The sequence below is a fragment of the Drosophila obscura genome, unplaced genomic scaffold (assembly GCF_018151105.1).
Source record: "Drosophila obscura isolate BZ-5 IFL unplaced genomic scaffold, ASM1815110v1 contig_187, whole genome shotgun sequence".
Classification (NCBI taxonomy): domain Eukaryota; kingdom Metazoa; phylum Arthropoda; class Insecta; order Diptera; family Drosophilidae; genus Drosophila; species Drosophila obscura.
Genome location: NW_024542775.1, coordinates 264,692 through 278,178, shown reverse-complemented (window position 1 = coordinate 278,178; position 13,487 = coordinate 264,692). Strand labels below are relative to the sequence as shown.

At 38.3% G+C, this 13,487-nt stretch overlaps 1 protein-coding gene and 1 long non-coding RNA gene across 9 annotated transcripts in view; one reads left to right on the top strand and one right to left on the bottom strand.

Annotated features, from left to right (window-relative positions):
* The first annotated feature begins 771 nt into the window (after nucleotides 1–771).
* LOC111070758 (paired box protein Pax-2a) overlaps nucleotides 772–13,487 on the top strand; it is a 30,380-nt gene continuing 17,664 nt past the window's right edge. For 3 of the 8 annotated variants that reach the window (XM_022361597.2, XM_022361596.2, XM_041593360.1), the window contains exons 1-4: nucleotides 6,227–6,550; nucleotides 8,749–9,121; nucleotides 9,945–10,085; nucleotides 10,151–10,189. In XM_022361597.2, the coding sequence (XP_022217289.1) occupies nucleotides 8,755–9,121; nucleotides 9,945–10,085; nucleotides 10,151–10,189 (547 nt within the window). In that variant the 5' untranslated portion in view covers nucleotides 6,227–6,550; nucleotides 8,749–8,754. Of the gene's footprint in view, nucleotides 863–6,226; nucleotides 6,551–8,748; nucleotides 9,122–9,944; nucleotides 10,086–10,150; nucleotides 10,190–13,487 lie in introns of those variants that run through there. The other 5 variants (XM_022361592.2, XM_022361591.2, XM_022361589.2 and 2 more) reach the window with 5 other exon arrangements.
* On the bottom strand, nucleotides 5,311–5,822 carry LOC111070760. Its single transcript, XR_002607401.2, has 3 exons — nucleotides 5,678–5,822; nucleotides 5,494–5,609; nucleotides 5,311–5,401 (listed from the first exon to the last, which is right to left on the bottom strand). It is a non-coding gene; the product is annotated as an uncharacterized LOC111070760 (long non-coding RNA).

Here is a 13,487-nt window from a genome sequence, read left to right as displayed (position 1 = left end):
AAACATGCATGTGTGCACATAGAAACGCAACTCACACAGGGCACGCTCACACACACTCGCAACTCAAACAGGGTGTGACTAAGAATCGGGTGCTTATGATTTAAAAAAGATCAGACTTTTCTGACTGTCTGGCATCTCATCTCTGTGAGGTAAGCGCGAAGTTCAAATGTGTACATAATTTATCCATACGTGCTTTTTGTGGGCTGATTGTGGTGGGACCCCTATGGTTGTTGTAGTTCCATGTTGTTGTACAGCACCTTCATTCAAATGGATTTGGAGCCACCGTGGAGCCATTGATTGTGCCCTGTACCCTTCATTTTACTTAACCTTTCGTGTATTATTGAACCTTATTATTGAGCACAGAAGTCACATATTTAATAGTGTATCGAATTTTGTTGCAGGGCCGACTTGTTGCACTATACATATGTATGCCTATCCGTTTTTGTGCAAATTTGTATTCTATAATTTTGCACAAAGCTTCAAAGCCTTGGTTCAGAAACCATGACTTTTTGAATTTACCACCTCTTAACTGATAGGGCAGCTATGCTTTTATCAACAGGTATCTGTAGTTGACTCCTGTCAAAATTTGAAGAAGCTACGTCAATTAGTTTGTGTTTAAAAAAATGAAATATTGGTAAATTTTAAGGGTAAAAAATTTGTTTACTTAATTACGTTGTAGCCGTACAAGCACAAACGATTCCGAAAGTTTAGCAGCACGCCGCCCAGTAAAGGTCCCAAAACAATTGTACAAATTCAGGGTACAAATAATGCTACAAAAAAATAAGCAAAAAAACCGATAACCGCGATGTATCAACAATTCAAGTGCATAAATTACATGTACATAACATGTTAACATAATCAGGTGAGCTTTTGAATCAAATTTCAAAACTTACATTTTTATATGAGTTTTGACATTAAAGTCCAAGTTTCGTCGAAAAATATTTGTTTTGTAATTATGAGAAGTTTCTCGGGTTTTAAAATGTCCGATCGGCCAACACCATATCCCTTAATTTGGTAAATGTTCGATATACAAGCCTATGCCCCTAAAATCGCGAATAAAATACGATCAGATCTGAAGAATCTAAAGAAATGGCTCGGCAGAAAGGGATTTTTTTCATCTCACAAAAACATGCCTATTTTGTGAATTTCGACTTATCCTATGAGGAAACGTTGTACAAGGGTACAGAGCTCGAAGGAAATTAAAATGTATTGCTTATCCCAAAACCCCTGTTTCTTTAATAAAATCAATAATTGACCACCCTCGTATCAGTCAGACACATACACTCAGACAAAAATGGCATGGTAAAATAAAATGTTTTAAGTCTTGGTGTAAATATTAAAAATTTCAGACCTTCTTTCGCTAGGTGTATGTATGTACATAGTACGATACTCTGGAGACAACATTTTATTCCGCTATCTCTTATAGTCTCCAAAAGCTAGGCGCTTCTTTTCGACTCTCAGGAGAGCTGTCATAAAATCTCTGCTCAAAAAATCAGCTAATTATGAAGAGTTATCAGCCCGTAATGCAACACTGGCTGATAAATGGATTATGTCAAAAAATTTAGATTTCAGTTGGGCTATATGTTTAACAGGAGGGAAGTATTAAGCAGTGCAAGATCTAAGAATCTGTATAGTTGGTGTGTCCAGTCAAAAATCAAACCAATTTCACAACATTTATAGCGATCAGTTTTTGCATTTTCAGTAAATATTTCTCTTTTCCACAACTTTTGTTATACCCACTGGGCCGCCTGGCTTGGCTGTGCTGTCGTGAGGCCTCTTTGCACTATACCTACTCTACACCATAGTGTTCGTTCTGGCAGTTTGGGCTTGATTGTGTTAGTGGTTTTAGGAATTACGGTTCGTTGCTTGCCTTTCTATAAATACATATGTACATATGAACGTATATACACACCTATTTGTACGTGTGTGGTTGTATTTTTATCATACGCACAAGGAAAATATATTTACACTAATATGAAAAATGTACATTCTCTCCTCTCCCCACTCTTCTATTAATTGGTATCTATGTATATACAGTACATCAGTATCGACCTCGCCCCGGCCCAGACACCCAGACAGCAAATGTTCAGACATCCTATGTATGATTGGACAAAAAAACAAATGTGAAAAGATAACCGATGAAAATTGCAATGTCTTCTTGAATTTTCATCTTGGTAAAGAACATACAAACATATGCATAAACTTCAAAGGGTCAGAGATTTAAATAAATTTGTTGTTAATGTTATACCCCATCAAAGGTATCAAAACTGTACGATACAGTTTTTGGTCTCCGAAGTTTGTCTTTCTTTCCTTTTATACCCGTACTCAAAGAGTTACGGGGTATATTAGATATGTGGTAAAAGTGGATGTGTGTAACGCAGAGAAGAAATCGTTTCCGACCCCATAAAGTATATATATTCTTGATCAGCATCAATAGCCGAGTCGATATAGCCATGTTTGTCGTTCTGTTCTTCTGTCTGTCTGTCCTTCTGTCCGTCTGTCCGTCTGTCCGTCTTGATGAGCGCCTAGATCTCAGAGAATAATTAGAGCTAGAGCAATCGAATTTTGTTTCCAGACTGCTACAAGCGAATCTCGAAATTGTGCACCGCCCCCTTCCGCCCACACAAGGAACGAAAATCTGTTGCAGGCAAAATTTTAAATATACGATAAAACTAAACTACGATAAAACGCAGTATCGTATAGAATGACCATATCTACCAGATTGTCGAATCTAAACGAGATAGCCGCGGCTATAAGTTAATACCTGCTACTCAGTCACATGAGTTTATAATTTATGTTACTTATACATACCACATATGTATTTTATACGTAATTTAACGTTATATTACATGCTATATCTTTCTCTGTCTCAAAAGGGAAGAATTGAGTTCGTAGTTAATGAGAGGATCTCACCGCGGTCTCCCTCAATTTTTCCTGGACTTGTCATAAGAGATGGGAGAAAAATAGAGAGAAAAGAATATTAATTCTTGCACTTCGTTTATCCCCTATCCGACTAAAGACCTATTTGATTATAGTTTTACAATATTTGATATGTTTCCATTTCTCTTTTTCTGTTATTATTCCTCTACAGCTGTCTTTCACTTCTCACACAAACTCCTGCCGTTATATCTCGCTTCCTTCTACAGAGGTCGCACCATGCACGAGGAAGAGTGTGTGAGCGAGAGGGGGAATTGGTAAGTAAGTGAAGGGGTAGCGTAGTCACTGAAATATATTTGTTTATTTGAGCTATAAAAACGATCCGGTGAATACAGATTCGGCGATCTGGTAGATATGGTCATTATCTACAATAATTACTTACGGACGGATGGACGGACGGACGGACGGTCAGATGAACAGACAGACATGACTCGGCTATTGATCTGATCCTTCTGGGCGTTACACACATCCATTTCGACTACAAAACTAATATATCCCTAAGCTCTTCCAGTATCGGGTATAAAAAATAACAACAAAAATACTTAGTAATAGTAATACTCAGTATATAACATAACAGAAAAAAACAAAGGCAGTTGGCAGCAGCAACAGCTACAGTCAACAAAAACCAAAAGAAACAGCAGAAAAATTGTCTCGGTTGGCTTGCAGACCGTGAAAAGCCACGAGCCACGATTGAAATACCGAATTTCATACCAAAAACATATGAGTACTGATTGTTCATATAAAGAGTAAGCGAGCACTATGGATAAATTCTACTTACATATTGTACGTAAGTACATATGTACCTTGAATGAATGTACAAAGGAATGTATGCATGTACATATAGACACACGCATTTTACATATGCACTTATAAATGAATGTGAAAACATTTGACCATTATTTTGCTGAATGGTTAAGGCTCTGGATAAAACACAAGACAGCTGATTTAGTAACTAGTATGGCCGAAGTTTCTATACTCTTTCAGTTCTATGACCAGTCCCGATGGCTTCGATCGATCAATTGATTTTTTTCAAATAGTCTTTCGTCAACACACCAAAAAATCAATATATCTAATGCCAACTGACTCTATTTCTTGTTCTGTTATGTTCGTTCTTGTGATTCGAAACTTGTCTGAGGTATGTACATAAATCAACAAATTATAAAAACAAAATCTTCAGAAACAAATTTTTTTTCGCAACTACTGAATCAAACGGGTGATGAAACGCTAACACAGTATCGATTAGATCCTCATGTCCTCTCTATCGCATAATTTTGTCATGTGTCGGAATCTCATCGGTTAGTCTTGTAATTATAGTGCTATAAATTGTTCACAAATTTATAAACATATATGTATAAATACATATAGTATGTGTGTATATTGTGAATATACATAATAATAACATAATTTGTATTATCGCCTAGGTACATTAGGTTATGCATTTTGTAGATCATTGAACCCCGCACGTATGTGTGCCCCAAGTTTAGTCTTTACGCACAAGCTAACTGAAAACCACAAAAAAAAGAACAAACATATGTATACATGTAAAATGTACATATGCGCCAAGAATGAACTGACTGAGGAAAGGAAAGGCGATCATAGGGTAGGTTTTTGACCAACATGCCGTTGGCTGCCACCACCGCCACGGTTGCTGCTGTCTAACAGGTGTTCTGTAAATAAAGCGCGGGCTCCGTTTGTGCTAAGGAGTTTTCACCGCTTAGAAAAATTAAAGGGAAGGTGGAAAAAGACACAACATAGCTATGTATATGTAGATGGTTGTTCCTTGTCCTAACAGCTAGCATCAGCACTAGAACAGCTGGTTCTGTTTCCCCCTCTCACGATGACTGCGATGGTTACATGTAATTCTAACGGTTTTGGACCACAGATAATGAGCTGTATGAATGATAAAGTAAATCCTTGAAGGATCTTTTGTTAGTAGTGGTAATATGAAATTTATATCTATTCAAATGGATGTTCATTTGAACTTACATGTGTACGTATGTAAGTACATACATATATACATCAAATGCCCCTAAGCAAGTTCCAACCCAGTACCAAAGAACTCTGAGCTTGAATCAGAGACGGTTGAGTGCTCAATCTCGTCACTCTTCCGCCCCACTGTGGTTTCCAACGGTAGTCGACGATTTGCTTGGCACGCGCCGTTTTCATTTTGTTAGCTGGATACGAAGCGAAGCACCTGCGTTTGTTTGGCTACAGGTACCTACATAGATGTACATACTGACTACATAATGACCTCAATATTAACGTTCATGCATGCACGCATACATAGATATTTCGATTTATTATACATACACATGTACATACATATTTTTGTATGTATCCATAATTATTTATTAAATAGAGTAAAGTAAATGTAGTATGCATATGTTTATTTCCTTTAAGTGTTCCAAGTAACAATAGTGTGCAATACCTATGCAGGTGTGCATTGACAGGATACGCGACTGTACTGGAACCGAAGATGACATAAATAAAAGTGTTTACCACTTGCATACGAACAAATGCGAGTATACATATGTATATCGTTAACTATGTACTCACTCATCAACTCAACCTGTGGAGTGCAGGCATTCGATGCGAGCCACGACCACAACCCACTCAAACTGCTGAAAAGGGGGTAGGTTGATCAGGTGAACAACATGCTTTACTTCCGCTTGCTTCCGTACATGTAAAGTAAAGAGCCGAGAAAGTTGTATAGAAACTTGCAAATATGACTGTTGCTTACCTGTTGTTTGAGCATCGCCCAGTAAGCCACGTACTTACATATGTATAATCAGTACATACATATGTATGTGTGTACAATATAACGACAGACAGAGAGAAAGGGCCCGCCTCCCTCCCCTGTGTGTCGGTCTGAATTGCGTGAAAATATATTATTTAAAATATATGTACGTGTGGATGCACATACATACTTACATGCTATATATGAAGTATATAGCCACGCGCGCTTTAGTAAAAAAAAGTACATTAATACCCTAACACTTTGTGTATGCATACAAAGTAAAACACGGGAGCCTCTCTCTCTTTCTCTTTCTATCGTTCTCTCTCTGCGCTGATCATATTGCAGATCGAGCGAGCATGCAATACGCTAGGTGCCCAGGTGAGTGGAAATGGAATCGACCAACCGTAAAGCCGTCTTAGACCAAGTTTGAGCGCGACTCAAATGATACATAAGCCGACACAAGCACACACAGAAAGTATCCCCATTGAATTTGAGTGGTTCAAACCCGGCTTCCGCCGTCCATTGTCATTCAACAATTTAGTTTCGCTCGAGTCGGTCGTTTCGTACGGTCCATAATCCATCCACCTGGAGCTCGGCTTGGCTTGTATCGTGGACATATGGCCCAACAAGTGGTACGCGCTGCTCTGCCGACCATGCCAAGTGCCGTATTGTATAAAAATCAACTTGCTTGAATGTATGTGTATTTCGGATGTGAACTTATTGAAACTCAATAATCTATATTTATTAAATGCCTTAAGTTTCGAATGCTTATAAAAAGTGTAGATTTGTGGTCCATTTTCAATGAATATAAAGTGAATATCAGTACAAAAAGTCCGACTGAGCTTGGAAATGAAAACCAATGTGTAGTTCGTTTCGGTGAGTACATTTGAGCTGTGACAGAAATTGTTTGTCTGAGTCTGAGGATTGGGTGCAGTAATTAAATTTGAGCTTAATCAACTTAATTATCAATATTAGTACTACACTCTGTAAGGATACAAAAAATCCAACGCCTAACCGTAATCTGCATACATACATATGTATAGTAAATATGTACCCTATGTAAGATCGTGTTTTGTTTGTCTGGGCAACCTCTGGGCAACATTTACCCACGCCCCTGACCTTGAGCTGCTTTTTTTCCGTTTTCATAGACTCCCGGAGCTGAGTCGTTTGAGTCGTCATCGCCATTATTCGATGTGAGTGGAGTGTGTGAAAATGCGTTTATATTTTCCCACTTTTATTTTCTGAATTGAATGTATTACGACAAAAAAAAGTAAGTTGGTCTTGAAAAGAACGTCGAAGAAACAGAAACTCGTCGCTTACGCCCCTGCCCTCATCAGGCTTTGACCGACCGTGACTTCAGTTTGGCTGGGCCTCAGTTTTGCATTTCTATGTACATGTGTACATAAATACATACTATATACATGACATCATATTAAGGAGCTTTTTCGGTTAAAAAAGTTAAGTTTCAAAAAGTTAACTCTTTCTGTTATACTTTATCGTACATGGTAAAATACAGAAACGCATCTGAACTGTAAGTCGGGGGTGCGAAAAGGTGGATACACCGTTTCATGCCATTTTCCCGCGCTGGCGTTACAGCCGAATTATATTTTGTAGACACTCGTACATATGCATGAATGATGATATCATTCTGGAAGGGAAAAATAGTTCCATAGTTTCATAGCTCGTAATATTTATGTCAAAACATGTAGCACTGTTCCCCAAAATATACGATAGACTAGAATAACTATAACTATAACTGCGTACCCGTGAAAATTCTTGACAACAGGGTAGTGAGACTCTTTAAGGAAAACAGATGGTCTAGCCAAGCTAAGCAAATGCAGCGCGAGTTTCATGATCATGAATACACATACTCTAGCGCACTCACACACGTGCCCTCTCTCATGCACTTGGCTCAACTGCTCAACTGCAATGACCCTTAAGGGAGTGAGAGTCTCAAAAAGGTCAATTAACAACAGGTGAATGAGTGCTACAAACACGCGCGCGCGCTCGCCTTCCTTGTGGTAGGGGTAGGTCGTCGAGGGATGTTGCTGGGCACAGGCACCGGTGCCAGCGCTGGCATATCATAAGGAAATGAGCGGGAAATGCTTTGTGGCATCTGACTAGTAAGATTCCATATCACATATTCAACTGCGGAAAGCCGTATAAAATATTAAAGAAAAATGAATCCTATTATATGTGGTTAGACCTTTATTAGTCGGATGAGCTTCCGGAAGAATAGAATTGAAAGCCATTGTATACAAATACAAACCGATGAACTCTAACGTGATCCACATGACCTATATTTTAGACCAGAAATAACCAGCCCTTCGAATGTGGATTTGTTGCCACCGGCTCAGGCCATCGTCAACGAAGTTCTGGCTAACTGCTCTGGTTAGCTTCCAGCCACTGCTTATGATTATCGACGTTATGCCGATGACTTCTAATGGCCTTGCTTGCCTATTCCTCTTCTGGTCGCCAGAGTACAAGCAAATGTCTGGTTACCTAAGCTCTTACATCTTTACATTTTAATGCACTGGGGAAATAAAGGATATCGTTGCTCTCAAATTTGTGTCACGAATATCCATACATACATATTTATGTAGATAATTTATTGCTCACATCACCTGGATAATGATTATCTTCATGTTTTATCAGCCGTGCTCTACAGCATACTCGTGTAGAACTTAATTGCATTATATATATAATATATGTAAGTCGTATTTCTGCGAAGTATTCAATAGTTGATCAGTCTGGGTGGGTAACTTAAAGCAGGTTTATTATTAGCAATGAGCCACGTAGCTTCCCAAGCACGAGTATAAGAACAAGTAGCTTTCGTCAAACGCTTCGAGCACAAGACTTAGGTTCGGTTTCGCCTTTGTTCTTGCAGTGGCAGTAAGTTCAACGTTCTAGGCTTCTTATCTATAATTATGCAGGGGTAGTCAGGTAGCAGCTACCTATCGCTGATGTACCATATTTTAGGTAGCTTAACTCCCCGGATTTAGTGAATACTGGACTTATAGCAGCTACAGAAACTTTTCTATTCCGCTTGAACTATTTGCTTGCCTTTTTTTCAGATTCTGATGATCATAATGGAAATGCAGACATCGTCACATCTTAGCCATGGGCTTGCGACGCTCTCGCAGCATCAGCTGCAGCACCACATCATCCACCAGCCCTTGCCTGTTCACAGTAGCCATGGCCAAGATCAAACGTTGACTACCAACACGAGCCAGCATGAGCACGATAATCAACAGCATCTGCAACACCACCACCTCTCACAGCAACAACAGCATCTGGCTGTCTCACCGACCATACACACACTACAAAGCGCTCCGACAGGTGACAACCTGAGCATCACAATCGGCACCCATCATCATCAGAATGATCATCCCCACCATAACAACGGAATTGTTTATACCTCAGCACAAATTGACGAAAAGTCGAAATGTAAGTTACATGTTAATGCATGTATCCATTTGGCATTCAATTAATTTTACATATCCATGTGTTTGTATGTCCCTGTTTGATATTAGATATGTACGACAACACGCTGTGCTTTATTGATGTTATACGAACTATATAAAAAATATCAGCAATACATACATACATATGTATATTTCTGTGGAACATAAAATTACATTTTCAATATATTAAAATTCCCAGTTGAGAAAGGTTGATCCGCAGAAAGAGAACTTGTTAAATCTAAACTGCAGACTAAGCTGGGGACGGGACTGGGACTGAACATTGCTTGACTGAAGAACAATAGCGAAAAGTCGCTGCCTCTGCTGCCCGAAAGGTTGGGGTGGAGTGGGGATTGCGATTTGGGATTTTTTTATTTCCTGTCCTAAGATTTTTAGTCAGATGCGACCTGTTGTCGCCGCATTCGATTCTTCGTCTTGTTCGATGTGTACGAATGCCATAACCAACAGAAATTAAATGAAAGAGTTTCCTCGTTTAAGTCACGGTTTTCTCGGTTAAAAAGGAAAAGCACATGGCCCATTCGAATGGCCCACGACTTTATTCAGTGTCTGTCTTTTCCTCAATTTCTAAATATTTGTTAGTCCTCTGTTCCCTGGTTGGTTTTGTCCTTTTTATGTTATAAATATATGGAGATACGATTTTAACACTAATTAGATCTGCACTCTTAGGGTAGATGGGGATATTCTATTAGAGAAGAATCAACCGGCTTACTTTTTCGTATATACATATCTAATCGTGCACTTGATCAAGATCAGCAGCCTTATTATTGTGTTTTATTATTACATTGCAGTGCATAAGTTCGATGAATATTCGAATCGTATACTGGGAAGCATATCGGATGCCCCAACAACGCCGTCATCAAACAATTTCATGTCACAGTCACAAGGCGTTGAATGGATAACAGCAATGAATGAGGTCCAAAACGGGGCAGGTACCACAAACATACACTCATATACAGACATTGAAAAAGCAATTTATTCCCAATTGAAATTTCAGAAGATTCACACAGTTCGCAAGGCAGTATATCTGGTGATGGTAAGTTGATGCATTATATTCCTATTCAATCACACTGTTTTCACTGCACGCTCGTGTGACAATGTGCAGAAACTATGCCTGTAGCTGTCTCCCACGTCCACGTCTGATACCTCCGATACCGACACTGACTTTGGCTTCAACGCCATTCATTCCCTCACCTCACCTCACCTCACACTACTGACTAACTGACTGACCGATCAATTTTCTGTGGCTTTGTAAGAAATGTCTCAAATAACTTCGTGCCTAATTGAAAAAATGCATCCCGACCGCAAGGTGCTTTCCTGGCTTTGATGGTGTTTTTTCTTTTGTTTTTTTTTTTTATTTATTTGTATTGGTTGATGATCACTGGAGAGGAGAAGTCCACTGGCTCTGTCTGTCTGCATTTTTATTCACATGGAAGCGCTGAATCAGACTCAGATTAAGGCACAATCGGACATATGATAGTATACATTACATTACAACATTCGCAGTAACGGAATATACCTCATAAGGTGACAGGACAGCGATTTAAGTCCAAGTCTATAACCGCACAAATACGAGATTAAGATTCAGTACTATTCAAATCATGTTAACACCAAAGCCACAAAATCTTAAAAGTGTTTCCGGCTTCCTGTGACTTCTTACAGCCTTTTTGTTGCCACTAAATGAAAAAGTGTGAATAAAAGGTAATAAAGGGAACACTGATAAAGTGATTGGTATTGTAAATATATTGTGTTATTTATTTGTGTCCAATGTACATATACATATGTATAACTTTAAATACCACCATAGCTGTAGAACAAACACAATTGTTTTGGTTTCTTATAGGAAAATGTATTTTCACTTGCTTTAATTTATACACTTGAATATGGTCTTATGATTTCGAGCAATTTGTAACGCACAGATGGAATCAAGACATCAGAGAACTCATAGTGTATTCATAATCAGTTTATTAAGTATTGCATTCTGATCAAGATGAGAAGCTGTATTGGATATAGCCATGCCCGTTTTCTGTCTGATGGTTTCCATTAAGGCTATGCTTGTCTTTTAATTCCTTCTATATATTGCGTATTATATGTATACATTTTGTGCGCCTGCATTAAGTAGCTATGTTTGACTTTTTATGAAAAAGATATTGCTCGATGGGTGCCGATAATCACGGCAAAGTCGCTTCAAAGAAGTGAAAAATCACTGAACAAATTCATATTTGGTAGGGAAACCAAAATCTGAAAATTGTTTCACTAAATTTATTGAGCTAAAAATAGACTACGTTAACAAATAAAAAAATGTAATACAAAGCTATCATGGCTAACGCAGGTACTTAATGATCCACCCTCGTATGTTAGCCATCATAATGGGTGCCCTTCATGAAGCCCAGCTGTTCCTTTTTAGAAAAAGCACTGCTGCTACAAATTTGCCTCACTACGATGAATTCCCAATTGTATATTAAACTGCTGTTACTGTGTTGCTGGAGCTTCCTCATCCTTTTGTTCAACCACCCTCCGCCTCCTTTGAACCCACGTTAATTTTAATTTGACAAATCGCTTTTAACTTATGCTTTGACTTTTCGAGTACCATTCATTGGGGGATTGCTTTAATTATTATTGTGCTCTTCGCTCTTCCTTCTGCCTTATACTACCAACTGCTTCAAGCTGTAATTAAAGCCTCTGTCTTGTGGAATCAAGAAATAAAATTGCAAACATAATTTGCATAATTTTCCAACGACGATATCTTATTAAAAATTGGGCTCTGCCCGGGACTCACTCTGACTGACAGTTGACCTGTATAGTCCAAAAGGTAAAAAGTTTGTTCAGTCGATTCGGCATAGAGCGGCCAAGGTTTGCATGCATGTATAACGTCTAGTCGACTTCTGCATTGAAACAAATTTAAAAAGTAATATCTTCACCATTGAAAAACTTGAACACCAAGGGAGAAACAAAAAGAAAACACAGATTACACACGGTCATTGATGCTGAGCCGATACAAAATACATTTATGCATATATATGTACCTAATTATATGAATATGGGGTTTCTATTATTTAATTCGGTAAAGTTTGATAAATTATTAAAAAAAAAGGTTGTAACAATTCGTTTTTGAATAGAAATCACGCGGCTTGTCTTAGATAAGCTCCTTGCTCTCTCAACCACACCAGGCCGAACTCCACACCACGAACAACCACACGAACCGCAAGCTTCCTTCTTGTTTAGCGTTGTTGTTTTAACTCTCGCGTCGTTGTCGTCGGTGTTCTTCTCTTCGCCGTCGCTGCATTGCAATTAATGCTCGTCTTTGCTTTTGGATGGGATCGTTGCTGCTCGTCGTTGGGATTCTAAGGGATTCCTAGAATTCTTTAATTCTGCAGCTTGTATGTACATATGTACATACATAAGTACATATATGAACATATACATTTTGATTAATACAACAATTGTGTAGTCAACGCAGAAACAAAATTAAATACAGCTTGTTGAGTTTGATTTCGATTATATTAATCAATCAATTAGATATCTACATACATATATACATATGTAGAAATTTACATACATATGTATGTGTGCGTGTAAGTGACGTAAAACTGTTTCTTTCCACCAATAAATAAACAAATTATGTAATAATGTTTCGAAATTCTCTCTAAGAATATAGACGCGCTTTTGATTTTGAACTGACCGCGGTACTTTTCTCCTCGGAGAAGATCTAGATCTTGCGATCTAGCGGTATAAACATCAAATCTCACATATATCATATTATTAAATCCAGTTGCGTGGGCGGGAAGAAACCATTTAAATCAAGCTTGACGTGTTTGGCAGACAGAAAAAGCAGCAAGGATAATCAGGAAATTTAAGCGAAATACCTCATATCCAAAATTTATCCTCCCCAGTGTGTTGTTATACACCGAAAATGTTAATTCAAATGTGCGCTGCACAATCATAATCAAATTGTTATTTTTGTGCCTTGGGAATTGCTGGTAAAAATTCAACCTCTAATGATATGTTTGCATGTAGTTGTGACTTTTAGGCCACAAGGGGGAAGTGAAGAGCATCTCTACTCGTATAATATCCCACTTCTAACCACTGCGCAAGTTCCTGTGTTTACTTCAGTCGTGATTTTTTAATGGAACACATCTAGATATGTATATGTACATATGCACATGTATTCATATGTGTGTGTACACTCTGATGCAGCGAGAAAAATTCACTTTTTTGTTAATATTTTTGTCGCTAACATAATTATTTTGTCTTTGAACATTCATACATTCAAATGCCAATCGTCATTAAATACGAAATGGGGATATACCGAAACACCGAAGTGTTAGTGCGAA